The sequence below is a fragment of the Oncorhynchus nerka genome, linkage group LG11 (assembly GCF_034236695.1).
Source record: "Oncorhynchus nerka isolate Pitt River linkage group LG11, Oner_Uvic_2.0, whole genome shotgun sequence".
NCBI lineage: Eukaryota > Metazoa > Chordata > Actinopteri > Salmoniformes > Salmonidae > Oncorhynchus > Oncorhynchus nerka.
In genome coordinates, this window is record NC_088406.1 from 50,410,430 (window position 1) to 50,438,108 (window position 27,679).

The window sequence follows — 27,679 nt, forward strand, 5'->3', positions numbered from 1 at the left end:
TTTGATCTGCAATCTGAGGTGCAGTTAATTGCCAGTTGTTTGTTTCTGAGGCTGGTAACTCTAATGAACATAACCTCTGCAGCAGAGGTAAATCTGGGTCTTCATTTCCTGTGGCGTTCCTTGTGAGAGCCAGTTTCATCATAGCGCTTGATGGTTTTTGCGACTTGTCATAATATGGACTTGGTCTTTTACCAAATAGGGCTATCTTCTGTATACTGTGCCACTCCTACCTTGTCACAACACAACTGATTGGCTCAAATGCATTAAGAAGGAAAGAAATTCCACGAATTCACTTTTAAAAAGGCACACCTGTTAATTGAAATGCATTCAATGTGACTACCTAATGAAGCTGGTTGAGATAATGCCAAGAGTGTGCAAAGCTGTGATCAAGGCCGGCTAATTTGAAGAATCTCAAATATAAAATATATTTTGATTTGTTTAACACTTTCTTGGTTAGTACATGATTCCATATGTGTTATTTCATAGTTTTGATGTCTTCACTATTATTCTACAATGTAGAAAACAGTAAAAAATTAAGAAAAACCCTTGAATGCGTAGGTGTCATACCCTTTGCTATGAGACTCGAAATTGAGCTCAGGTGCATCCTGTTTCCATTAATCATCCTCAAATGTTTTTGACACTTTATTGGAGTCCATCTGTGGTAAATTCAATTGATTGGACATTATTTGGAAAGGCACACACCTGTCTATATAAGGTCCCACAGTTGACAGTACATGTCAGAGCAAAAACCAAGCAACGAGGTTGAAGGAATTGTCCGTAGAGCTTCGAGACAGGATTGTGTCGAGGCACAGCTCTGTGGAAGGGTACCAAAACAAGTCTGCTGTATTGAAGGTCCCCAAGAACACAATGGCCTCCATCATTCTTAAATGCAAAAAGTTTGGAACCACCAAGACTCTTCCTAGAGCTGGCCGCCCCGCCAAACTGAGCAATCGGGAGAGAATGGCCTTGGTCAGGGAGGTGACCAAGAACCCGATAATCACTTTGACAGAGCTCCAGAGTACCTCTGTGGAGATGGGATAACCTTCCAGAAGGATAAATATTTCTGCAGCACTCCACCAATCAGGTCTTTATTATAGAGGGGTCAGACAGAAACGACTCCTCAGTAAAAGGCACATGACAGCCCACTTGGAGTTTGCCAAAAGGCACCTAAAGGACTCTCAGACCATGAGAAACAAGATTCTCTGGTCTGATGAAACCAAATGTAACTATTTGGCCTGAATGCCAACAGTCACGTTTGGAGGAAACCTGGCACCATCCCATGGCTTCGGGACAAGTCTCTGAATGTCCTTGAGTGGCCCAGCCAGAGCCCGGACTTGAACCCGATCGAACATCTCTGGAGAGACCTGACAGAGCTTGAGAGGACATGCAGAGAAGAATGGGAGAAACTTCCCAAACACAGGTGTGCCAAGCATACCAAAGAAGCTGTAATCTCTGCCAAAAGTGCATCAATAAAGTACTGAGTAAAGTGTCTAAGTACTTACGTAAATGTGATATTTAAGTGTTTGCTTTGTCATTATGGGGTATTGTGTGTAGATTGATGAGATTATTATTTTTATTTTTTTAAATCCATTTTAGAATAAGGCCGTAAAGTATGAAAACGTGGAAAAAGTCCAGGGTTGTGAATACTTTCCGAATGCACTGTAAGCCTTCAAAGTCCCTGACAGACAGACAGCCAGGGCATGGAGTTGAGGAGAGACGCCCATGTCCCCCACAAACCCACAGTCCCTATCTGAGACGTAGAGACACGCCTTTACACCCACCATGGAACAGGAAGAACTCACACCTGAGAAAAGAAGAGAGAGGAACCCGAGGTCATTTCTGAACTCTCTTTACACACACGCGCACACACAGCAGACGTACACACGCACACGGCAGGCACACACGCCCGCACACTCAAATGTTCTCCCCAACAACTGCTCTCGTTTAGTATGCGCTTCCTTTGGTCTTGAGGAGGAATGATCCTCACTCTAATGAACTGGGGCCTGCCACTAGAATGTAAAACAGGATTTAACCCGTCTTCAATGTCAGAGCCCCTCCCTAGGGCTGCCTGGAACAACACAACACCCGCTCTGAAACATACGCACGTACGACCCCTCGGTAACACACACGCTCGCATACGCACACACAGATACACCGGCCATTCAAACAACACACTCTATGCATACACACGGCCTCGAGCAGACAGACACAAACACAAACACACACACACACACACACACACACACACACACACACACACACACACACACACACACACACACACACACACACACACACACACACACACACACACACACACACACACACACACACACACACACACACTATATCTTCCGAGCTATTATTTAGAGAGCTTCGGCTCATAAACCTGGATATATACTGTCTAATGGGCATGTTCCATCTGCACCACATCAGGCCAGGGACACTCAAACCTGGTCCACAGGGACCAATTTGGATGATGGATTTTACATCAGGTACTTTTTCATTAATATTGTTGTGTGGGCCGGTGTACAGTACCAGTCAAAAGTTTGGACACACCTACTCATTCAAGGGTTTTTCTTTATTTGTACTATTTTCTACATTGTAGAATAATAGTGAAGACATCAAAACTATGAAATAACACATATGGAATCATGTAGTAACCAAAAAAGTGTTAAACAAATAGATTTTAGATTCTTCAAAGTTGCCACCCTTTGCCTTGATGACAGCTTTGCACACACTTGGCATTCTCTCAACCAGCTTCACCTGGAAAGCTTTTACAACAGTCTTGAAGGATCTCTCATATTTGCTGAGCACTTATTGGATGCTTTTCCTTCACTCTGCGGTCCACCACATCCCAAACCATCTCAATTGGGGTCGGGTGATTGTGGAGGCCAGGTCATCCGATGCAGCACTCCATCACTCTTCTTCTTGGTCAAATAGCCCTTACACAGCCTGGAGGTGTGTTGGGTCATTGTCCTGTTGAAAAACAAATTATAGTCCCACTAAGTGCAAACCAGATGGGATGGCGTATAGCGGTAGCCATGCTGGTTAAGTGTGCCTTGAATTCTAAATGAATCCATGACATTGTCACCAACAAACCACCATCACACCTCCACCACCATGCTTCACGGTGGGAACCACACATGCGGAGATCATCCGTTCCCCTACTCTGAGTCTCACAAGGTGGTTGGAACCAAAAATCTCAAATTTGGACTCATGAGACCAAAGGACAGATTTCCACCGGTCTAATGTCCATTGCTCATGTTTCTTCCCAAGCAAGTCTCTTCTTCTTATTGGTGTCCTTTTGTAGTTGTTTCTTTGCAGCAATTCGACCATGAAGAGGAAGTCTCCTCTGAACAGTTGATGTTGTGATGTGTCTGTTACTTGAACTCTGTGAAGCATTTATTTGGGCTGCAATTTATGAGGCTGGTAACTCCAATGAACTTATCCTCTACAGCAAAGGTAACTCTGGGTATTCCTTTCCTGTGGCGGTCCTCATGAGAGCCAGTTTCATCATAGTGCTTGATGGTTTTTGCGACTGCACTTGAAGAAACTTTCAAAGTTCTTTATGTCTTAAAGTAATGATGGACTGTTGTTTCTCTTTGCTTATTTGATCTGTTCTTGCCATAATATGGACTTGATCTTTTACCAAATAGGGCTATCTTCTGTATACCAACCCTACCTTGTCTCAACACAACTGATTGGCTCAAACGCATTAAGAAGGAAAGAAAGTCCACAAATTAACCTTTACCAAGGCACACCTGTTAATTGAAATGCATTCTAGGTAACCACCTCATGAAGCTGGTTGAGAGAATGCAAAGAGTCTGCAAAGCTGTCATCAAGGCAAAGGGTGGCAACTTTGAAGAATCTCAAATATAAAATATACTTTCATTTGTTTAACACCTTTTTGGTTACTACGTGATTCCACATGTGTTATTTCGTAGTTTTGATGTCTTCACTATTCTACAATGTAGTATAAAGAAAAACCCTTGAATGAATAGGAGTGTCCAAACTTTTGACTGGAACTGTACATACTCAGCCATCACCATGTGACATCTTGAGACGGAGTTGAGACGACTTGAGACACTTCGGAGACCTTTCAAGACATCTTAAGATACATTTTTGAAGGCATGTTTTCGAGCCAGGCAGTACCTCGGCCCACTCGTATCGACAGCCAGGCAGACACCAGAACAAGGATATCAGAAATGTTTCTTGTGCTCCTCTAATGAAATATTTTATTATCGTCATCAGTATGATAGTTTTTATACATTGGTTCATTTTAATTGGAAGATCAAGAAGTGGATGGTAATATTCACAGATATTTGAACAGAAACAGGTTAGAGTCACAGTAATGCTTAGGGTTTTTATCTGGTCTTATTGTAGTAGAGCCAGTGGAATTAGAACCGACGCACAGGCACCCCCTGTATGCGTGATATGGTCTTGTCCAACCGACATCCAACCCAGTCCATCAGCAACACTTCATTTTTGACCAGGATAGCGATTTACGATCGGGGCATTTTAATCTCTCTTTAATATCAGTTTGGGATGTCTTTCTTTTATGACCTCACAATATTTTGGATGGAATATCTGGTGATGAGTATAAAAATTAATATATTTGATATGATTTAATATATGAATATTTGACCCCTGTTTTCCACCCCACCTCTAACGACCTAATATGGATGTTCCACTTTAAGAACAAAAAGTTGGTTCTTTTTTTATTGACCACCAACTGTACTAAATCCCCACGGTCATATTTCAACGACCACACGTTTAATGACCATGTATTAAACTCCTGTGGTCTTCCTTTAAATTACCCTACATTTTGTGGGCCTTTTGTGGTAATTCATCTTGACCACTCTTGTATTTAATCATTAATACACACAAGGAAATTCAAAAGATGAAGTGCTATGTGTTCATAACAAATTTCAGTAAGTGCTCGGGACAAATATTGAGAGAAAAAACAAGATCCACCCCACCCCACCCCTCCCTAAACCCTTTATTTCTAATACATTTGTTGAGGGTTTCTGAATTAAACTGTGGCATTTCCCAAAGTATGTCCTCTAGCAAGACAATCGTTTTTACACCTCTCCCACTTCACCCTATGACAACAGCATGACAATATAATAGAACTATGGCTTTCATCTCATACACAGCACAGCCCAGCGTCTTTAACACCACTTCATTCTGTAGGACCATTTTTCCCGTTTTTACAAGACTGAAAACATTACAAAGTGACCAGCCAGTAGAGGTATTGTACGTTCCCCATCCCATACCTTTCTTCCCCAGACAGAACAGTCTCAGAGTGGAATGGAATGTCATCTGGGACTCTCTCACTCCTCTGTGCTTTCAGTGTTACAAACCCTCTTCAGCGGGGTTCCCTTTATGGAAGGAAGGAGTACCCGAGATGTGTTCGAATATTATTTTGGGCGTCCATGAGATCGGCTCAGACCTCAATATTTCCACTATTGTGTCAGAGTATAGTTTCTAACTCTGCTTAAGAGACGATTCAGTATTTCACACAAACAAGTGAAAAAATGTCGTCCATTTCCCCCCCCTTTTTTTTCTTTCTCCTTCAGTCACACAGAAGTCAGTCTGACAGGCTCAGGAGCAGTTGTTATAATACTGAGGAAGGAGTAGTGAAGGTATGTCATGGCCCTGTCTCTATGTACAATATGGCTTTAGACATGGAACACTGCACAGTCATTTAACAGCAGCGGAGAGAGGATGTGGTAGAGCAGAGAGGGGGACAAAGCTTGGACAGCTAGTGGGGTAAAGTCAAGTGTCAAAGTCCACTTTGAGTGTCACCCATCCTGTCGACTCCCCAATGGAAGCAGTGCAAATGGTCCTTTCTTCAGTTTCCCAACCCCATATGTCCCAATGTCCTGCCCCCCATGTCTCTCTCTCTAGCCCCTCCTCTCTTTCAGTCCTCCTCGGACCCTGCGGCCCCCCTCAGTCCGTTCATACAGAAGGGGTTGAAGGGATTGTCCGAGGCGGAGAACCCACTGAAGGAGGGCAGGCCGGCCAGCCTCTGGAGGTGGGGGAAGAAGGCTGGGGGGCCCTTGTGGTGGTCGACGCGCAGCCCCTCAGCACCGGGGTGGGAGGTGGGCAGCTCTGGGGGCGCATAGCGGATGGTACTGGGGGCGTACAGGCTCTGTGGCCCCTGGGGGCCGAGGGTCAGGGGGTGGAACAGCACCCGTCCTGCAGCACCCCCCGCTGCCAGTCTCTGCAACAGCTCAAAGTCAGGCCCGCCCACTCGGCCTCCAGACAACATTCCCCGCTCCTCACAGGGTAGAGGGGAGGAGCCGGACATGGGAGGAGACATGGCGGGGGAGGGCGGGGTGAAAATACCTTTGGGTGGGGCTTCACTGCTGGAGGAGGAGTCCGGGATAGGGGTCGGGGGACTGTCGCCGTTCAGGCTGCCGCAAGGTGTGTGTGTGTGTGAGGGTGGGGGTTGTGTGTGTGAGGAGGTGTGTGTGTGTGTCCAGCGACCCCCTGCAGCCAGTGCCTCATGTTCAGTCTTGATGTTGTGGGGACCAGAGAGAGGCGAGGACACTACACTCTTCAGGTGCTGGATTACCGCACGGCCGTTGTGCACCCCGCCGCCCCTCACTGGGGTCTCCCCACCTCGTTTCGAAGGCCCCTCCTCTCGTTTGACCCTCGCGCTGTCTCCCCCCTGCTCCCACGCTCTCTCCTCTCCCTCGCTCTCACTGCCCAGGTCTGAGGCGGCGGACACACTCCCCTCTCTCTGGCGGAACTCTTCCAGGCGACGCCGCGTTTCTGGGGGAGCGCCTTCAGAGTCAGACCGCAGCGGACGCTTCCTCCTGTCCCCTGATTGGACTCCGGGATTATAGATCTCTCTCAGTTTAGAGTCAGGGTCACCTTTACACACAGAGCTTTTCATTGGCTGTGGACCTGGAGACGGGGAAAAGAATTAGATATGTTTTTCATGAGGAAAAATGTGGATGTGTCATTACATTTGACGTTTTAGTCATTTAGCACACGCTCTTGTCCAGAGCAATTAGAGTTAAGTGCCTTCCTCAAAGGGCACATCGACAAGTTGTTTACCTAGTGATCTCAGGGATTCGAACGAGCAAACTTTTGATTACTGGCCCATTGCTATTAACCACTAGTCTACCTACAATCCCATCAATTATGTTTGTGTGAATGATTCAATGTGTACCATAAATGTGTGAGTGTGTGTGAGTGTGAGTGTGAGTGTGTGTGTGTGTGTGGTTCCCTACCCCGGGCTTGTGGCGTGAGTTCCGAAGGGGAGGAGCTGGCTTTCAGACGCTCCGCCCTCAGACTCTCTGGGAGCTGCAGCAGATCCAGGGGAGTGTCTGGGAGCTCTGTTCGACTGAGAGAGAGAGAGAGAGAAAGGGAGAGACGGTAAGTAAAAGACAATGGCCCCTTTTACAGCTCTTAGTGTTGCAGCAAACCACTGTTTTTGTCCCCTGATTTAGCAAGATGGATGGAGGGAGTACTTTACAGAGATGGTCTTAGATTAAATTGTGTATTTTGTTTTGTCTCCCATCAACTTCCTTCCAACCATTACCCTCATCTATCAACAACAACCAGCCTCTTCTCCATGAATACCCCTCATCAGCTACCCCAACCCACAATGCTGTATCCAACAACCCCCCAATTGTACACACACACACACACACACCCCTGCTCTCCCATAGCCAGCCTCGCTCCACTCAGGAGCCCACCCGTAAAGAACAGAGCCCAGACAGGATCAGGGGGGCTGCTGCTGGAGAAGTTAATGAGCTCCTGTAATTACAGCACTAATTAACTAAAACACCATTCAGACCCAACATTCTGACATCCATTTGTTGTAATTATAAAGCGCTGCTCCAATTAGTATTGTAATTCAGCCTGTTCCCCCTTGTTTTTGTCCGACTCCTCTCTTGCTCTGTGCATGTGTCTGTTTGTCTTGGAGTGTGTATGTGTGTCTGTTTGTCTTGGAGTGTGTATGTGTGTTTAGGAGCTGGGGGGTTGTGGGTCCTGAGACAGAGACAGAGACAAAGGAAAATATAGAATTTCCTTGAATCCATGTGCGAATACTTGTATCATACCGGTGTTGTAAATTAACATTCTGTAATCAAATGTATATACGGTCATTACAGTTTAGTATATAAAAATGACAGTAGACTGAAGGAGTAGGATGCCTTGTCTAGGAGCGTAATGTGTTGTGCACCATGTTCGACCTGCTACCGTGGCAACGGGGCTGACCTGATGATGTAGTTGACCCAGATGACGTTGCGTTCGTGGGGGGCTTTGTGGTTGATGGAGACGGTGGCACAAGACTGGACCCACAGATAACCCCCTCTCCTCTGGAGCCAACGGTAGTACCCGGTCACCACCTGACCCTTCCTCAACACTGGGGGGGATAGAGAGACAGAGAGACAGAGAGACAGACAGACAGACAGACAGACAGACAGACAGACAGACAGACAGACAGACAGACAGACAGACAGACAGAGTAAAGAGTGGGTTGCATAGCACTACAGGACTTTACCAGCAGAGGGCGCTGATTGCAAAATATGAACTTAGTCAAAAATGTTAGCAGTTCAAAAGGCACACACACACACGGCGGGCAGTGACTCACAGTCCTCATGGCTCTGTCTGATGTTATCCAGGTCTTCCACGTGGATGAAGTGGTAGCAGGTGTGTCCCACCACCTCTGCCGGGCTCAGGTCCATGTACTCTGAGATCCTACAGGGAACAACGATGGTATTATCCACGTGATGTAAACACACAGATGCACATACACAGGCAAACAAACGCATACCATCTTAACTGAATCAAATACACCCACATACATCTTGACAATACTACCATATGTGCCCCCCCGTGCAGACATCTGTCCCTGTGTGTCGTCGTGTTGCTGTGTCGTTGTGTTGCTGTGTCGTTGTGTGTCACTGTAGTTGTACCTGTTCTCGCAGTAGGTGACCTGCAGGTCCATGTTGACCCGGAAGACAAACATTTGGCTTTCCATGCGCACCTCGTTCAGCGTGGAGGGAGGGAGCGTGTGCGCAAGGGCCACCAAGCCCATTGGCCGACGCACCGAGCGGGCGGAGCCTGGCACCATGGCAGGGCGACAGCGGATTCGCCCGGTCACATGGATCACCTGACAGCAATAGAATAGAGTTTACAACAACCTGCATGGTTGTATATGTACAGTGTCTCTACTAAATGAATTGTGAGGTGTACATTACTAGAGTTGCAAAATTCTTGTAACTTTTCAAAAATTCTCTGATTATCCAGAAATTCTGGTTGGAAGATTCCTGGGTTGACGAGGGAATAAACAGGAAATCTGGGAATCCTCCAACCAGCATTTCTGGAAAACCAGGGAATTTGGGGAAAGTTGCTGGAATTTTGCTACCCTATACATTACACACAGTCTTCATGATTTCTAGGAATGGAGAGTTGGATATCTCTATACATTACACACAGTCTTCATGATTTCTAGGAATGGAGAGTTGGATATCTCTATACATTACACACAGTCTTCATGATTTCTAGGAATGGAGAGTTGGACATCTCTATACATTACACACAGTCTTCATGATTTCTAGGAATGGAGAGTTGGATATCTCTATACATTACACACAGTCTTCATGATTTCTAGGAATGGAGAGTTTGATATCTCTATATATTACACACAGTCTTCATGATTTCTAGGAATGAAGAGTTTGATATCTCTATATATGTCTCTTACTCTGACCTTGTAGCCCGAGGACTTGACGTGGAGGCCTCTCTTGGTGAGGGTGGACTTCATACGGATGAAGAAGCCTCGGTCAGGCGGTTCGTTCCCTGGAGAGAGAGGGCTTGAGGGGGCTATGGAGCGAGACGGGGTGGGGGGTGGGGGGGGGGGTGGCAGAGTTAACTCAGGAACAGTCACATTTGGACCACATCCGTCCAGGCCTACAGACGTGTACGTGAGACGTACCAGGCTCGGGGGACCCGGCCAGGGAGGATGTGGAGGCAGAGCTGGAAGCGCTCTCGGGGGCCACGTGGCAGCCAGCCTCAGCCCTCAGGTGGGGCCTGATGCCCAGACGCTCAGCCATCTCCACATGGTCCGCTGGGTGGATGTAGTCAAACACACTGCTGCCCATCAACTCCACCTAAACACAATCAAATGTAGCGGTGAGGCAGGTTGCAGCGGAGCCGCCGCTCACGCATGTGTCACACACACACCCCTGAGTCGGGGGCCAGACACAGATTACAGTAATACACCCATGACATCGGAAGGATCCAAATCTATTTGGTGATTAAAGTAAGCGAAGAGAGACCAGGGATACAGCATCTTTTGAAGGTCAGATTTGACTATTTGAATCGGTTCATTCATTCCCTATTAATTCATAGGCATGAGCGTATCCAGCCCACTCCCAGAGAGGGATGAAGACCACTAACACCTCCCAGCCATCATCCTCCTGCGTCATAGTGTCCTACTCTAAACATTTAAGGTGATAATAACAGCATTTAAGGCTCTGGCATGGCATCCATAAAAACACAATGAGAGCAGGTTAGATTCCATTCCATTTGATAAAGCGCCTGCCTGCTTGCCTTGCTCCCGGCCTGCCTGCCTTGCTCCCGGTCTGCCTGCCTGCTCCCTGCTTGGCTGCCTGCTTGGCTGCCTGCTCCCTGCTTGGCTGCCTGCCTGCAGCCTCACACCCTTGTCTGTAGGACAAACCCATCTATTAAGGATTAGATCCATTTAGTGTGGGCTTTATGGGATTTCCAGCAGGCCTTCAAGGACATCACAGCCAGAGAGCTGAGCGAGGGAGCACAGATTAAGTGTGAACAAAGAGAAAAAAAGGAAGGCTAGCTCCGCTAAAGTGTAACAAAATAATCAGAGGGGAAGAGGAGGGGAGTAAGTAAGAGGGATCGGCGGAGAGATAAAAGTTTTAAAACTTAACGGTGTTAATGAGTTGCTAGAGCTAAACGAGACGTAAACGGACCCGAATCCCCTGGCAGAGACAGGAAGTCCCACAGTCCTTTAACCCTCCCTCAGTAAGGGGTAATACAGACATCTGTGGTACTTTACCTGTCAGTCTACAGTCACAGGGAGGAGAGAGAGAGAAAACTATTGGGGAAAAGAGGCAGCTGAAAAATAGAGGAAGAGAGAGAGAGAGTAGAGTGAAAGGAGAGCGAGGGAGACAGAGAAAGACACAGGTATAGTGTGTGAGGTGGGGGGGGGGGGGTGAGATAGGGGGAGACCTGATATAAATAATAGCAGGGTGCTTTAATATGTATGAGGCATCCGGGCAGTCGTCCACAACACACTCTCAGCCCGCTGCTGACGGATGGAAGAGGAGAGCGGGAGGGGGAGTGATGGGGGCTGCATACTAACCAGTCCAGGATCAATTCCCCCATCCTCCATCCTGCCATGTAGGAGGTAAGGGGTTGAGTAGTAGGACCTGGGGTCCTGGGTTCAGAGCTGGCCTCTCCCCGGCCAGGAGAACCGGGGTGAGGGACATGATCACCTCCAGGTAGCAGGGGAGCGGACGGTGGGCTGTGCCCTTGGTCAAGGTGCCTGACCTGGGCTAAGCCTGTCTAAGAAACCCCACTGTCTGGAGAGGGGGCCCGTGGGTAAGCCAGGGCAGAGGGGTTAGGCTGGGGGGACAGGACAGGGCGGTCCACAGGGAGATCCATGTCCTCCAACAACAACCACCAGTTACATTTCCCTTCTCACTTGTTTTTCTTCTCTCTCGCTCTGTCTCTCCTCCCTGAGAGACAGGGATTTGTTCTATTAAAGTGTGCATGGCCTTTCTCCCACCTACGTCCCTCTCTCTTTTTGTCTTTCAGTCCTTCTCTCTCTCTGTCAGCTTCAAAACGTGGTAGTGTGTGTTTTGGAATTAAGGTAAATCTCGATTGTAATTTCGTTTTTTTAAGGCCGGTGGGTTTAGTTCTGTTTGAGGAGATTTGACTAGTGAGGCCATCTGTTTAATGAATAAGAATGGCCTTTGTTGTTTACCTATTCAGTCCCATGATGCATTTCACTTCAACTGCACATTTAAGCTCTATTTGCATACCAAAATCCCCAGTGCGTTATTTCTTTCTCTCTATCCATTGCCATTTGGCTGTGTAGTCTCCTCACATCTGTTCAGATATATTTCATAATTAGATTTTAAGTTTGTGTTTACCAACAGTTAACAGGAGATATACCGAACTGTGACGCAAACAAACCGGCACGAACACACACGCACACACACACACACACGCCACTACTAGGACAGTCCAAATCCAACTGGGGCGGACTCCCAATCACACCCAAATTCCCCCTTTTAAAATCCACTCAAATACCACCACTACTGTAATGTCCTTCTCTCTCTCATTCTGTATGCTCCATGTTTTTTTCTTCCAAACATATCTTATCACTCCCCTCCCCTCCGCCTCCTCCTCCTCTCTCACTATCTCTATCTGTCTCCCCATCCCCCTTGGTGTTTTTTTCTCCTCCCCACAATCAATGGGGCTTTTAAGATGCCTATCGATTTGCTCCCCTAGACAGGCCCTGTGCGCAGGGGCGACACTTTGATTGCTGGGCCAGTAATTACTGTTATTATTTATGCATCTGGTCGAAATGGCAGGTCTTAACATTCACAGTACAAGGGGCCACAGGCAATCAACAGAGGTGAGCACCTGGAGGGGGGGGAGAGGGAGAGGGGGGGAACTAGAGAGACAAGCACAAGAGAACAGTCAGACACACACAAAGGTGGGAACACCCCCAAACACATTACAACATCTGATATGAAAAGAGAGATGATGGGAGTAGCCTGTATGAGTGACTGAGTGTCAGTGTGTGTGTGTGTGTGTGTGTGTGTGAAGGCCTTACCTGTGAGAGGCCCAGGTAGATGGAAACAGTCTCTGATATGTAGAGGAATCGTCCCTCTGAGCTTACCACAAACACAAAGCCGTCCAGAGACTGTGGAAGCAACACACACACACACAGCCAGACAGACAAATTAGAGCAATTAGTGTGTATTGAGCAAATTACAATGAGCTGCTGCCTGCCGCTGGAGAACCACCAACAACCAGCCCTTTTACCGCTCAGTCTCTCCCACCTCCCCCCTGTCCCCACCAACAGTCCTGTCTGGCTGGCCCCTCAGGTACACACAACGCACTACTGGTAAACACCACCAGCCTGTTCAGAGAGTCAACAAGGCACATTAAACACAGAGCCAGCAGACACCAGCGGAGCCGTTTCAATCAGTGTTAATAACGGTAGGACGCCATGGTGTTTCCTGTTGTGTTGTGTCTGTCTGCTGACCAGAGACACCGGTAGGTAGGTAGGTAGGTAGAGACAGGAGGTAGAGACAGGGCGTGGTGATTATGATGATAAGTGATAAGGTATACAGCCACCCTATTAGGAAGGACTCCTTCACAGAATAATATTTGTTGTAATAACAAGCTTCCACACAACTGAGTAGTGGTGTGTTGGGAAGCTCGGGCCACTTTTCCCCGATGAAAGATTGCTATTTTGGCGGCGGCGCTAAAGTGGCGGTAATTTATGCAACTGACACATTCAGTATGCAAATGCGGTGGCCGGGGGGTGGGGCGCGGCGAGCCCGGCTGAATGGCGGAGAAATAAAGTGCAATTATCAAGCTATTACTGACAGAGGTACGGCAAGAGGAAAGAATCCTAGCGTGTTCTGAAGCGCTAATTTGATTTCCATCAGTGCCGTTCCCCCTCAGAACCTTCGGCGCAGACAGCAGTCTTTTGTCTCGGCATACCTCTCTCATTCAGGACATTATATATACACCCCGCCTCTTTCACTTCTATCTTCTTTCCCTCCCTCACTTTATCGCCCTCTTTCTCGTTTCTGTACTCCACAGATATTTATTGGTGTTTGAAGGTCATTGATAGTTCTACCGCGGGGCAGCGTCGGCTGTTTAAAAAAAAAACATGATTTTTTTTTTTTAAACGAGTGTTGACTCGCCGGAGTGCAGACGGTGATCACGAGGAGACGTCAGAGGGGGTTCACGCGCGTCCGTAAACGCAGGAGGAGACGTGACACAGAGAAGCAGCATCCCACTGTCCGACTGTCACGGGAATAAATATGGCTACCTTACCCCATGAACAATTACAGCACGTTATAACAGTAATCATATTTGCGTGGTTGAATATTTGATTATTGATGGAAAAACATTGAAATAGATTAAACATGGCAACAAACAAATGTTCAGAGAATGAATAACCTTGAATAACCTGGCTAAACGTGTACTATTCTCAACTACTGTTTGTTCTCAACGACACGGGAATAAAGGTTAATATAATAAATCCACTTGAGAAGAAACACTGTGATTTTAAGAGGAGCCTGTGTGTGTGTGTGTGTGTGTCTGCGTCCGTGTGTGTGTGATGTTTACCTGTAACAGGTGTGCTCCCAGGTGCTGTTCAAACATGTCAGTAGCCAGAGAGAGGGAGGAGCGTCGCACTGCAGGGACACAGATCAACACCCAACAGATCAACACCCAACAGATCGACACAACAGATCGACACACAACAGATCGACACCCAACAGATCGACACCCAACAGATCAACACCCAACAGATCAACACCCAACAGATCAACACACAACAGATCAACACCCAACTGATCAACACCCAACAGATCGACACCCAACAGATCGACACACAACAGATCAACACCCAACTGATCAACACCCAACAGATCGACACCCAACAGATCGACACACAACAGATCGACACACAACAGATCGACACACAACAGATCGACACACAACAGATCGACACCCAACAGATCGACACCCAACAGATCGACACCCAACAGATCAACACCCAACAGATCGACACACAACAGATCAACACCCAACAGATCAACACCCAACAGATCAACACACAACAGATCAACACACAACAGATCAACACCCAACAGATCAACACCCAACAGATCAACACCCAACAGATCGACACACAACAGATCAACACCCAACAGATCAACACAGATCAGAGACAGGAGGCAGCTCATTACTTTTAACAGACGCTTCATTGTTAGCCTGCAACTTGAAGTTATACTTTCAATCTTTTTTTGGAATAGTAGTGTAGTTGATTTAGCTCGTCCTTGGGAAATGGCTGTGTTTTTAACACACGGGAGCACATGTGCACACACACAGGCAATCCTTGCACACACTCAGACACACGCACGCTCCACACAGCCTCACCACTCCTTATGCACCCCAAACACAAGCTATCACAGAAGCATTGCCATCAAAGTAGAGCTGTTTACAGAGGTAATTACAACTGACAGGAAGAGAGAAATAGAACAAAACGAGACGGAGAGAGAAACCGAGATAGACAGCGACAGAGAGGGAGAAAGATGGATGGAGATTATGTGTGTGTGTGTGTGTGTCACTGTGTAAGAGAGGGAGAGCGAGAGAGAGATAGAGAGGAGAGAGATGGGGGAAGAATCCACAAATCAAGTTTTTACAGTTTTATTTCATAAAGAGAGTGTGTGTGTGTGTGCGTGTGTGCGCGCATATGTGGCTCTACCAGGTTTGTTTTTGAACACTGTGCTCTGAGCAGGCAGCGGCAGTGTGTGTGTTAATGTGTGTGTGCATGCGTGCGAGTGCGTGAGTGTGTGTAGGGATCACCAGACGTCCATGTGTCGTTGCAAGGCTTTGGGAAATCAATACACGTTATGACAGCAAAATTAAAGTGCTGTTCTGGGTTACAACTGAACACAGAGGTGGGGGGGTGGGGGGCACACATCCATCCCCCATCCGTCTCTTTGTCGTGTCCCTGCCATCGGTCAGCCAACAGAACAGAAGGCATTCCAGTAGACTTGTACACACATACAAATCCCCCCACACACACACACACACACACACTCTCATAAATACACAGTTGCCGGACAAAGCCACAGTGCCATTGTGAGATTGGGGTCCCCTTGTGTGAAAGCGTAGGAATATCAATGAGGCTGGTCCATTCAGGTTGAAAGGGGGTCTGGGGCTGGGGACCTTACAGCCACAACTCAGAAGCTAACCCAGAGGGGGAGGGGACCCTGTCGCTCTGCCTGCCTGCCTGCCTGCCTGGACCCTAGTGGGGCTACGGGGAGAGGGCTGGCCCACTGGGGGTCTGGTACCAACCCCCATCATCATAACACACAGCATCGCACCCCCCCGTGGGTCCCTGGAGATGCTGCTGGTGATCAGTGGCGGTGAATACTGTCAGGGGGCCTGAGGAAATGGTGGGTGTGACATGAGGCCAGTGGGGCTGACGGATGAGTCTACACACAGATCCATTTACTACAGTCACTCCACCCGCCTGCCTGCCATGCCTGGGGTCACACAATTGGGTGGCCATGAAACCAAAACAGCCTCAACAGGTTGTGTGTGTGTGTGTGATAGGAGAGCTCTTGGGGTACTTTCTATCACATTGACTTTTCGTTAGCTTGGCTAGATTTGCTCTCCGTGGTTTAATTTCATTTGAGGAATGGGATGAAGCGTCCACGTTAATTACAGTGTGACTCGCAGGTCAATGTCGCAGGTCAATGTTGGGGTCTTCCTGATGTTCTGCACTGATAGAAGAGAGAAATTTGATTGCTTGATTTTTATGCGTCTGTTCGATACATAATTTAGTCCAAGTTCACTCATTCATCCCCACCTCTCTCTTTTTTTGAATTTGTAATTTCCCACCCCCTAGCTGTCGACCTTTTAAACAAGTTATGAAGTTACCACGGGGACCAAATACAGTCAGGTCCAAAATGATTGACACCCTTGAAAAAGATAAGCAAAAAAACTAGTAAACAAAAAATACAAAATACTGAGCTATATTGTATGTATGCAAAACATTTGTTGACTATTATAGTATTTTATACCATTACAATTGCTCAGATAAATAGTTTAGTTTGAAGTCATATTTAGATTTTTCTCAAAAACATATGGGTCTACATGAGTGGCAACCTGTTTTCTAATACCGTTCAACACCTCACCATGCGAGGATAACGAACAAAGTATGAGCTTGGATAACATATAGCAGCTTAGTGGTTAGAGCGTTGGGCAAGTAACAGAAAGGTTGCTGGTTCGAATCCCCGAGCTGACAAGGTGAAAGTCTGTTGTTCTGCCCCTGAACAAAGCAGTTAACCCACTGTTCACCAGTAGGCCGTCATTGTAAATAAGAATTTGTTCTCAACTGACTTGCCTCATTAAATAGTGCCTTCAGAAAGTATTCACACCCCTTGACTTTTTCCACAATTTTTTGTTTTTCAGCCTGAATTCAAAATGGATTAAAAAGAGATTTTGTGTCACACACAATAACCCATTATGTCAAAGTAGAATTATGTTTTTAGACATTTAAAAATATATATATATGAAAAATGAAACGCCGAAATGTCCTGAGTCATTCAGTTTTCAACGCCTTTGGATTGGCAAGCCTAAAGTAGTAAAAATGTGCTTGAAAAGTCACATAATAAGTTGCATACAAAGGATACAGGTGTCCTTCCTAAGTTGCAGGAGAGGAAAGAAACCGCTCGGGGATTTCACCTTGAGGCCAATGGTGAATTTAAAACAGTTACAGAGTTTAATGGCTGTGATAGGAGAACACTGAGGATGGATCAACCACATTGTATTTACTCCACAATTACTAACCTAATTGGCATAGTAAAAAAAGGAAGCCTGTACAGAATATAAATATTCCTAAACATGCATCTTGTTTGCAATAAGGCACTAAAGTAAAACTGCCACAATTGTGGCAGAGAAATTAACGTTATGTCTTGAATACAAAGCATTATGTTTGGGGCAAATCCAACACAATACATCACTGAGTACCACTCTTCATATTTTCAAGCATGGTGGTGGCTGCATCATGTTATGGGTATGCTGGTCATTGGCATACCCATAGGGAGTTTTTTAGGATAAAAATTAACAGAATAGAGCTAAGCACAGGCAAAATCCTAGAGGAAAACCCCATTGTCTGCTTTACAACAGACAATGGGAGACATATTCACCTTTCAGCAAGACAATAACCCAAAACACGAGGCCAAATATACTGTACACTGGAGTTGCTTACCAAGACGTCATGAAATGTTCCTGAGTGGCCTAGTTACAGCTTAAATCGGCTTGAAGGTCTATGGCAAGACTTGAAAATGGCTGTCTAGTAATGATCAACAACCAACTTGAAGAAATTTGAAAAGATTGATGTGCAAATATTGTCCAATCCAGGTGTCTAAAGCTCTTAAAGACTTAACCAGAAAGAGTCACCGCTGTAATCACTGACAAAGGTGATTCTAACATGCATTGACTCAGGGGTGTGAATACTTACAGTACATTCAGAAAGTATTCAGACCCCTTGACTTTTTACACTTTTTTTTTACTATACAGCCTTATTCTAAAATCGATTACATTTTCTTTATCAATCTACACACAATACCCCATAATGACAAAGCGAAAACAGGTTTTTAGAAATGTTTGCAAATGTATACATTAAAAAAACTGAAATACCTTATTTACATAAGTATTCAGACCCTTTGCTATGAAATTCAAAATTGAGCTCAGGTGCATCCTGTTTCCATTGATCATCCTTGAGATGTTTCTACAACTTGATTGGAGTCCACCTGTGGTAAATTCAATTGATTGGACATGATTTGGAAAGGCACACACCTGTCTATATAAGGTCCCACAGTTGACAGTGCATGTCAGAGCAAAAACCAAGCCATGAGGTTGAATGAATTGTCCGTAGAGCTCTGAGACATGATTGTGTCGAGGCACAGATCTGGAGAAGAGTACCAAAACATTTCTGCAGCATTGCAGGTCCCCAAGAACACAGTGGCTTTCATCATTCTTAGATGGAAAAGTTTGGAACCACCAAGACTCTTCCTAGAGCTGGCCGCCCGGTCTGAGCAAACTGAGCAATCGGGGGAGAATGGTGTTGGTCAGGGAGGTGACCAAGAACCCGATGGTCACTCTGACAGAGCTCCGGAGTTCCTCTGCGGGGATGGGAGAAACTTCCAGAAGGACAAAAATTCTGCAGCACTCCAGCAATCAGGCTTTTATGGTAGAGTGGCCAGACAGAAGCCACTCCTCAGTAAAAGGCACATGACAGCTCGCTTGGAGTTTACCAAAGAGGCACCTAAAGGACAGACCATAAGAAACAAGATTCTCTGGTCTGATAAAACCAAGATTGAACTCTTTGGCCTGAATGCCAAGCGTCACGTCTGGGAGACTAGTCAGGATCAAGGAAAAGATGAATGGAGCAAAGTACAAAGAGATCCTTGATGAAAACCTGCTCCAGAACACTCAGGACCTCAGACTGGGTGCGAAGGTTCACCTTCCAACAGGACGATGACTCTAAGCACACAGCCAAGACAACGCAGGAGTGGCTTTCGGGACAAGTCTTTGAATGTCCTTGAGTGGCCCAGCCAAGAGCCCAGACTTCAACTCAATCGAACATATGAAAATAGCTCTGCAGCGACGCTCCCCATTCAACCTGACAGAGCTTGAGAGGATCTGCAGAGAAGAATGGGAGGAAACTCCACAAATACAGGTGGGCCAAGCTTGTAGCGTCATACCCAAGAAGACTCGTGGCTGTAATCGCTGCCAAATGTGCTTCAACAAAGTACTGTGTAAAGAGTCTGAATACTGTGATACTGTATTTCCATTTGTTATTTTTAATACATTTCTAAAAAACAGTTTTTGCTTTGTCATCATGGGGTATTGTGTGTAGATTGATGAGGGGAAAAAACTTTTTATCCATTTTAGAATAAGGTTGTAACATAACAAAATGTGGAAAAGTCAAGGGGTCTGAATATTTTCCAAATGCACCGTACATAAATGAGAGATTTATGTATTTCGTTTTCAACCATTTTGCTAAAGATTCCAAAACCATGTTTCCACTTTGTAATTTTATATTTATTTGATTTATTTCACCTTTATTTAACCAGGTAGGCAAGTTGAGAACAACTTCTCATTTACAATTGCGACCTGGCCAAGATAAAGCAAAGCAGTTCGACACATACAACGACACAGAGTTACACATGGAGTAAAACAAACATACAGTCAATAATACAGTAGAAAAATAAGTATATATACAATGTGACCAAATGAGGTGAGATAAGGGAGGTGAAGGCAAAAAAGGCCATGGTGGCAAAGTAAATACAATATAGCAAGTAAAACACTGGAATGGTAGATTTGCAGTGGAAGAATGTGCAAAGTAGAGATAGAAATAATGGGGTGCAAGGAGCAAACAAATAAATAAATGAATACAGTAGGGGGAGAGGTAGTTGTTTGGGCTAAATTATAGATGGGCTATGTACAGGTGCAGTAATCTGTGAGCTGCTCTGACAGCTGGTGCTTAAAGCTAGTGAGGGAGATAAGTGTTTCCAGTTTCAGAGATTTTTGTAGTTCGTTCCAGTCATTGGCAGCAGAGAACTGGAAGGAGAGGCGGCCAAAGGAAGAATTGGTTTTGGGGGTGACTAGAGAGATATACCTGCTGGAGCCCGTGCTACAGGTGGGTGCTGCTATGGTGACCAGCGAGCTGAGATAAGGGGGGACTTTACCTAGCAGGGTCTTGTAGATGACCTGGAGCTAGTGGGTTTGGCGTAGAGTATGAAGCGAGGGCCAGCCAACGAGAGCGTACAGGCCGCAGTGCTGGGTAGTATATGGGGCTTTGGTGACTAAACGGATGGCACTGTGATAGACTGCATCCAATTTATTGAGTAGGGTATTGGAGGCTATTTTGTAAATCGCCGAAGTCGAGGATTGGTAGGACGGTCAGTTTTACGAGGGTATGTTTGGCAGCATGAGTGAAGGATGCTTTGTTGCAAAATAGGAAGCCGATTCTAGATTTACATTTGGATTGGAGATGTAATGTGAGTCTGGAAGGAGAGTTTACAGTCTAACCAGACACCTAAGTATTTGTAGTTGTCCACATATTCTAAGTCAGAACCGTCCAGAGTAGTGATGTTGGACGGGCGTGCAGGCGCAGGCAGCGATCGGTTGAAGAGCATGCATTTAGTTTTTCTTGTATTTAAGAGCAATTGGAGGCCACGGAAGGAGAGTTGTATGGCATTGAAGCTCATCTGGAGGGTTGTTAACACAGTGTCCAAAGAAGGGCCAGAAGTATACAGAATGGTGTCATCTGCGTAGAGGTGGATCAGAGACTCACCAGCAGCAAGAGCGACATCATTGATGTATACAGAGAAGAGAGTCGGTCCAAGAATTGAACCCTGTGGCACCCCCATAGAGACTGCCAGAGGTCCGGACAACAGGCCCTCCGATTTGACACACTGAACTCTATCAGAGAAGTTGTTGGTGAACCAGGCGAGGCAGTCATTTGAGAAACCAAGGCTATCGAGTCTGCCGATGAGGATGTGGTGATTGACAGAGTCAAAGGCCTTGGCCTGGTCAATGAATACAGCTGCACAGTATTGTTTCTTATCGATGGCGGTTAAGATATCGCTTAGAACCTTGAGCATGGCTGAGGTGCACCCATGACCAGCTCTGAAACCAGATTGCATAGCGAAGAAAGGTATGGTGGGTATGTGGTATTGTGTGTCGATGGGTGAGACAAAACATCTACTTAATCCATTTTGAATTCAGGCAGTAACACAACATTTGAAATAAGTCAAGAGGTCTGAATACTTTCTGAAGGCACTGTATTATTAGAGATCTTAGAACCTTCCTCCATACAGAATCTTTCCAGTTGATATTCCTCACCTGGTCTTATGGACGGCCCTCTTCAATTCAAACCACAGATTTTCAATGCGGTTCAAGGCCGGAGACTGAGATGGCCATTGCACATTGTTGATTTTGTAGCCAATGAACCATTTCTTTGTGGATGTTGATGTGTGTTTGGGGTTATTGGCTTTGCTGGAATATCCACTAGTGGCCATGTTTCTAAAAGAGGCAACCAGGTTTTTGGCTAAAATGTCCTAGTTCTAGGTGAAGTTCATCATACCATTGTAACCTTAACATGGGTGCCAGGACTAGTGGAAGCAAAATAACCCCATAACATCAAAGATACACCACCATATTTTACAGTAGGTTTGAGGTACACATTTGGGAGGGATCTTAGACAATTCCACTGCTGTGCATTGCCAAAGGACTGTAATTTTCATGGAATTTTACCATAGCATCGGTTCAAATTCAAGTGCCAATGCCGTTCCAGGCATTTACATTTGTTGGGTGACATGAAAATAGAGCTCTTTGGCCACGCACACCAGTGGAATTGTCTAAGAGCCCTCCCAAATGTGTCCTCCAATCTCGTAAAACATTTCAGAAAATGTCTCAGTGAAAGTTTTTGAAAACAGGCATGGCAATCATTTTTACCCCTATATTTTTGAGAGAAAAAAAGATTTGTCTTTCTCTGAGCAATTGTTTAAAATATTCGTTTTCCATTTTTTTTCAGCATACACTATAGCTTACTGTATTATTTATTTGATACAGTCTTGTTTTTGCTCATCTTTATCAAGGGTGCCAATAATTTTGGACCTGACTTGTTTGATCTTTCTTTTTCTCTTTTTTACTCAAGTTTACTTATGCTAGTAATCTTTTCATATGTGTAACTCATCACATAGCAACTTGTTTACTGAGCTCCAATTCTGATGGTTATCCAAGAGTGTGCGTGTCTGTTACCCCTGTCGGAACAGACAGAGTTTGAGACGACAGACGGGAGAGAAAAAGCGGCCATAATCGCAACGTCCTTCTCCACCGCAATTATCCTCTCACTCTGCAATCCCTCGCTCGCTCCCTCCCTCGCTCCCTGTGTCTCTCTCTCTGTCGCTCCTTCTGCGGTCGACCATAATTTGAGTGCAATTAACTTCCCTTAAAAGCCATTGCCACTTTAAACGCTGGGAATTAGGGGAGAGGCAGACATTGTGAAAGTGAAGGAGAGAGGCAGAGGAGAGGTGATCAGGAGATGGTAAGACAGAGAGGGGAAAGAGCGAGAGAGATGACAGAGAGATAGAAAAGAGAGGCAGACTAAAAATCAAGAGACAGCTAGACAGAGAGTGAGAGAGAGAGAGAGAGAGAGAGTTTTGTGTTGTCTGTCAGTGTAGTCATGAGAAGAACATCTCTACAACATTGTAAAACTGCTAACTACTGAGATGTTCCTGAAGATAGACAGGTTCATATTTCGCATTTCTACAGGGTGGAAGTCATATCTGAAAGAGAGATTCTCTCAAAAGCTCAAATCACCTGTGCATATACAGTAGTCTTGAATAATACATTAAATGAAAGGTTCAGGACTATCGCACTCAACTGTTGGCCCAACCTACACCACAGACACAATTTGTGAGAAAAAAAAAACATTTGACTTCACTGGTCCTTTCTCTTTCTACCTCTACTTCTTTTCCTCTTCCACCACCTTTCTCCCCCTCCCCTCTCCAATTTAACGGCTTTATTGGCATGGAAAACATTTGCTAACATTACCGAAGCAAGTGAACTAGATAATAAACAAAGGTGAAATGAACAATTCAAATTAACAGTGAACATTACACTCACAAAAGTTCCAAAATAATTAGAGACATTACAGGGAAAACACATATACATAAATGTGGGTTGTATTTTCATTGGTGTTTGTTCTTCAATGGTTGCCCTTTTCTTGTGGCAACAGGCCACAAATCTTGCTGTTGCGATGGCACACTGTGCTATTTCACCCAGTAGATATGGGAGTTTATCAAAATTGTTTTTTTTTTATCTTTCGATTTCTTTGTGAATCTGTGTAATCTGAGGGAAATATGTGTCTCTAATATGGTCATACATTTGGTAGGAGGTTAGGAAGTGCAGCTCAGTTTCCATCTCGTTTTGTGGGCAGTGTGCACATAGCCCATCTTCTCTTGAGAGCCAGGTCTGCCTACGATGGCCTTTCTCAAAAGCAAGGCTATACTCACTGAGTCTGTACATAGTCAAAGCTTTCCTTAAGTTTGGGTCAGTCACCGTGGTCAGGTATTCTGCCACTGTGTACTCTCTGTTTAGAACCAAATAGCATTCTTGTTTGCTCAGTTTTTTTGTAAATTCTTTCCAATGTGTCAAGTTATTCTCTTTTTGTTTTCTCATGGTTTGGTTGGGTCTAATTGTGTTGCTGTCCTGGGGCTCTGTGGGGTGTGTTTGTGTTTGTGAACAGAGCCCCAGGACCAGCTTGCTTAGGGGACTCTTCTCCAAGTTCATCTCTCTGTAGGTGATGGCTTTGTTGTGGAAGGTTTGGGAATCGTTTCCTTTTAGGTGGTTGTGGAATTTAACGGCTCTTTTCTGGATTCTGATAATTAGCAGGTATCGGCCTAACTACTCTGCACGCATTATTTGGTGTTTTACGCTGTACATGTAGGATATTCTTGCAGCATTCTGCATGCAGAGTATCAATTTGGTGTTCGTCACATTTTGTGAATTCTAGACCTCACAACCATAAAGGCCAATGGGTTCTATAACTGATTCAAGTATTTTTTAGCCAGATCCTAATAGGTAAGTTTCATTTCATGTTCCTGTTGATGGCATAGAAGGCCCTTCTCGCCAAGTCTCTCAGATCATTCACAGCTTTGTGGAAATCACCTGTGGCGCTGATGTTTAGGCCAAGGTATGTATCGTTTTTTGTGTGCTCTAGGGTAACGGTGTCTAGATGGAATTTGTATTCGTGGTCCTGGGAACTGGACCTTTTTTGGAACACCATTATTTTTGCCTTACTGAGATTTACTGCCAGGGCCCATGTCTGACAGAATCTGTGCAGATGTAGGTGCTGATGTATCTAGGTGCTGATGTAGGCCCTCCTTGATTGGGGACAGAAGCACCAGATCATCAGCAAACAGTAACACTGCAAAATTACTGCAGTAAAAAAAAATGTGTCACTTGGACGCAGTATTTGCAGCAATACTGCAGATATACTGCACTCGACCTGCGGTTGTACTGCAGTATGATGCAGTCATAGCGCACTCTGACTGCAATCGTTTTTTTTCGAAAGGGCAGCGACCAACCAAGCCGCCTCGCGCTATAGTAGACTAATAGCTGCCATAGATTATTTATCCTCAAATATCATCACATAGTACTTATCTTGGCTGCATCAAACCGGGACGAGCTGAGTAAGCTCGCTAGTGTTAGCTCGCGATGCTAATTGAGGCTGCAGTGCATGAGCTTTCTCATCCTACAGTTACAACTACCCGAGGCAATCGTATCAGATCCGACCTGTGTCATTATTTAGAATTCTGGATCCGGAAACCGCTCTGGTCTCGGGGTACAGGTAGACTCCAGTCCAGCATCACGCTCAACATTAACCTATGTGCGTGCGTCATACTCTCCCGTTTGCTGAAGGCTGATGTATAGAGGAGAATTACTTCTTTTTTTTTCCCCTCAGAGGGAACTTCAGTATAGATTTAAGACATTAAAAATAGATCAATGGTTAGATGTACTGCATTACATACAGCAGTGTACGCATTGAGATGTGTGAGGGGGGCGGCTCCAGACTGCCATAGATGCATTTGTAAGGCTTTGTTAGAACATCTGCTAGCGGATTGAACGCGTTTCCACAGGTGCATGAGCGCCAATTGAAGATTGATCGAAGCATTGAATAGATAGATGTGCTTTTCAATGAGATGTCCGTGTCTTGCTTTCACCAGGCCTCTTCCAAGGCCGGGCTCCTCGAGAAACATATTCACCGAACAATGGCAATAAAATCGCATACAGTAAAGCCTATGAGTCCTTCGAAGACTTTCTTGTCAAATAAGCGAGTGCATGGGCATATGAGAACTGGACCTCCATTGTTTGCTAGGTACATACTATCCATGTCTTCACATCTCATATGGTATCAAAGAGCTATCATGGGTTTCGTCCCATTTCAGGAGGACTTGCTGAGAGTAACAGGGACACACACACGGGTGCAGAAAAAATGATTACGCACACACTCAGACAAACACTTCTGTAACACACACACACACACACACGCACACACTCCTCACAGGTGCTCTTATAAAACACGCACACACACACACACGGACACACACGCACGCACACACTCCTCACAGGTGCTCTTATAAAACACGCACGCACGCACACACACGCGCACACACCGAATTGTAGCCGAGTTGTTTCCCCTCAGTAACAGTAGCAATTAGACAACCTTTATAATCACACTCTCCTCATTATATAGCTAATTCCTGTAATTACCGAAAGCACCAATAGGCTCCTCCTTCCTTTGTGTATCATCTCTCTGTCTTTGTGTCTCTCTGTCTGCTTCTCGTTCTGTCTGTCTCCCTCACCCCCCCTCTCTGTCTCTTTGTCTGTCTGTCTCTCTACCTCTATTTAGTTCTCTCTCTGTCTCCCACTCTCATCCTCTCTCTGTCTGTCTCTCTCACCCACTCTCTCTGTCTCGTTGTCTGTCTGTCTCTCTACCTCTCTTTAGTTCTCTCTCTGTCTCCCACTCTCACCCTCTCTCTGTCTGTCTCTCTCACCCCCTCTCTCTGTCTCTTTGTCTGTCTCTCTACCTCTCTTTAGTTCTCTCTCTCTCTCTGTGATGAGGGGGAAGGTCAATCAGGTATAGGGAGATGTGTGTCGGTGCGGTGCATTGGGTGAGGAACTACATAGAATATTATAGTGCTGTTACAATGCTGATACACCTACAGTAGCATTTTCAAACTGCTTTTGTTTGCAGCGTCGGTGACTGACTTTTCCCAGTTATTCCAGGCTAAGATCATTGGGTAAGGTAAGGTAAGGGTGAGAGCTCACCTTTGCTGCAGTGGTTCTCTCCCTCCAGCAGGGGGCACCAGGGCGGGTCTCCCTGGCTGGCGAAGGTGCACATGTGCAAGTAGCTGATGGTGAGGCGAATGACCGAGGCCTTGTCCAGCTGGCTGGTGATAGCCCCGGGGAGAGGGAGCATCTTGGCCAGCTCAAAGAACTCAAAGTTCTCCTTGCCGCGACGGGAACGAGCGGCATTACGAGACTTCTCCTTCCGCAGGTTCTGCAAACTGGAGGAGGAGAGGAATGACAGGAAACAGAAGGTATAGGGGAACTGTGGGTGAAAAGGGTGTGTGGTTCATGCCAAAACTGCACTGATAAGGAATCCTAACTGACCGCAGAACGACCACCAGTGGGCTTGGTCGTGTACGCTGACGCTGACCCGAGAATAGTCATTTAAAAGGTATATAATGACACCCACGATGTCAGTGAACCAATCTCAATTCCAACCGTCTCCAGCAGATTGTCTGTCTGTGTAATTACAGACAGAAAGTGCTCTATCTACCAGGGTCTATTCCCCTGTCACACTGGTATACACATGACTATTACACAGCACAGCTAGAGCCTCTGCTTCCAACACACACACACACACGCGCACACACACGCACACACACACACACACACACACTAGCATCCACACTCTCTCGCTCTTTCTCTGCCTCACACACAGCCATGCGACTGGCTGGCGGATGCTGGGCTGCAGCGGTGATTGAGGGATCAATTGGAGGGGGAGGGGCCGTGTGGCAGTGGGGGCCCAGGGCCCAGGTAGCCTGTCTCTCTGATTGGGTATCGACTCCCCTCAATGGGGCCTGAGTGGTAGAATTATGTTGTCACGGCGACTCCACAGTTTGTGTCTGTGGTAGAATAAAGAAACAGCATTTCTCCCCCGTGTCTGTGACATCGATTCTCATTCCGGGCCTGCAGACTGCCTGCCACGGGAGGGAGGGTGTGTGTGTGTGTGTGTGTGTGTGTGTGAGAGAGAGGGCAATAGAGAGAG

The 27,679-nt window shown here is 45.9% G+C and overlaps 1 protein-coding gene across 1 annotated transcript in view; it reads right to left on the reverse strand.

Annotated features, from left to right (window-relative positions):
• Positions 1-4,992: 4,992 nt before the first annotated feature.
• LOC115137076 (neuronal PAS domain-containing protein 1-like) overlaps positions 4,993-27,679 on the reverse strand; it is a 23,398-nt gene continuing 711 nt past the window's right edge. Inside the window, exons 2-11 of the mRNA XM_029673109.2 lie at positions 26,674-26,912; positions 14,377-14,444; positions 12,845-12,934; positions 9,959-10,133; positions 9,734-9,846; positions 8,940-9,136; positions 8,615-8,721; positions 8,239-8,386; positions 7,248-7,360; positions 4,993-6,918 (exon numbers count right to left, since the gene is read on the reverse strand). Coding sequence (XP_029528969.1) covers positions 5,927-6,918; positions 7,248-7,360; positions 8,239-8,386; positions 8,615-8,721; positions 8,940-9,136; positions 9,734-9,846; positions 9,959-10,133; positions 12,845-12,934; positions 14,377-14,444; positions 26,674-26,912 — 2,242 coding nt within the window. The 3' untranslated portion in view covers positions 4,993-5,926. The remainder of the gene's footprint in view (positions 6,919-7,247; positions 7,361-8,238; positions 8,387-8,614; positions 8,722-8,939; positions 9,137-9,733; positions 9,847-9,958; positions 10,134-12,844; positions 12,935-14,376; positions 14,445-26,673; positions 26,913-27,679) is intronic.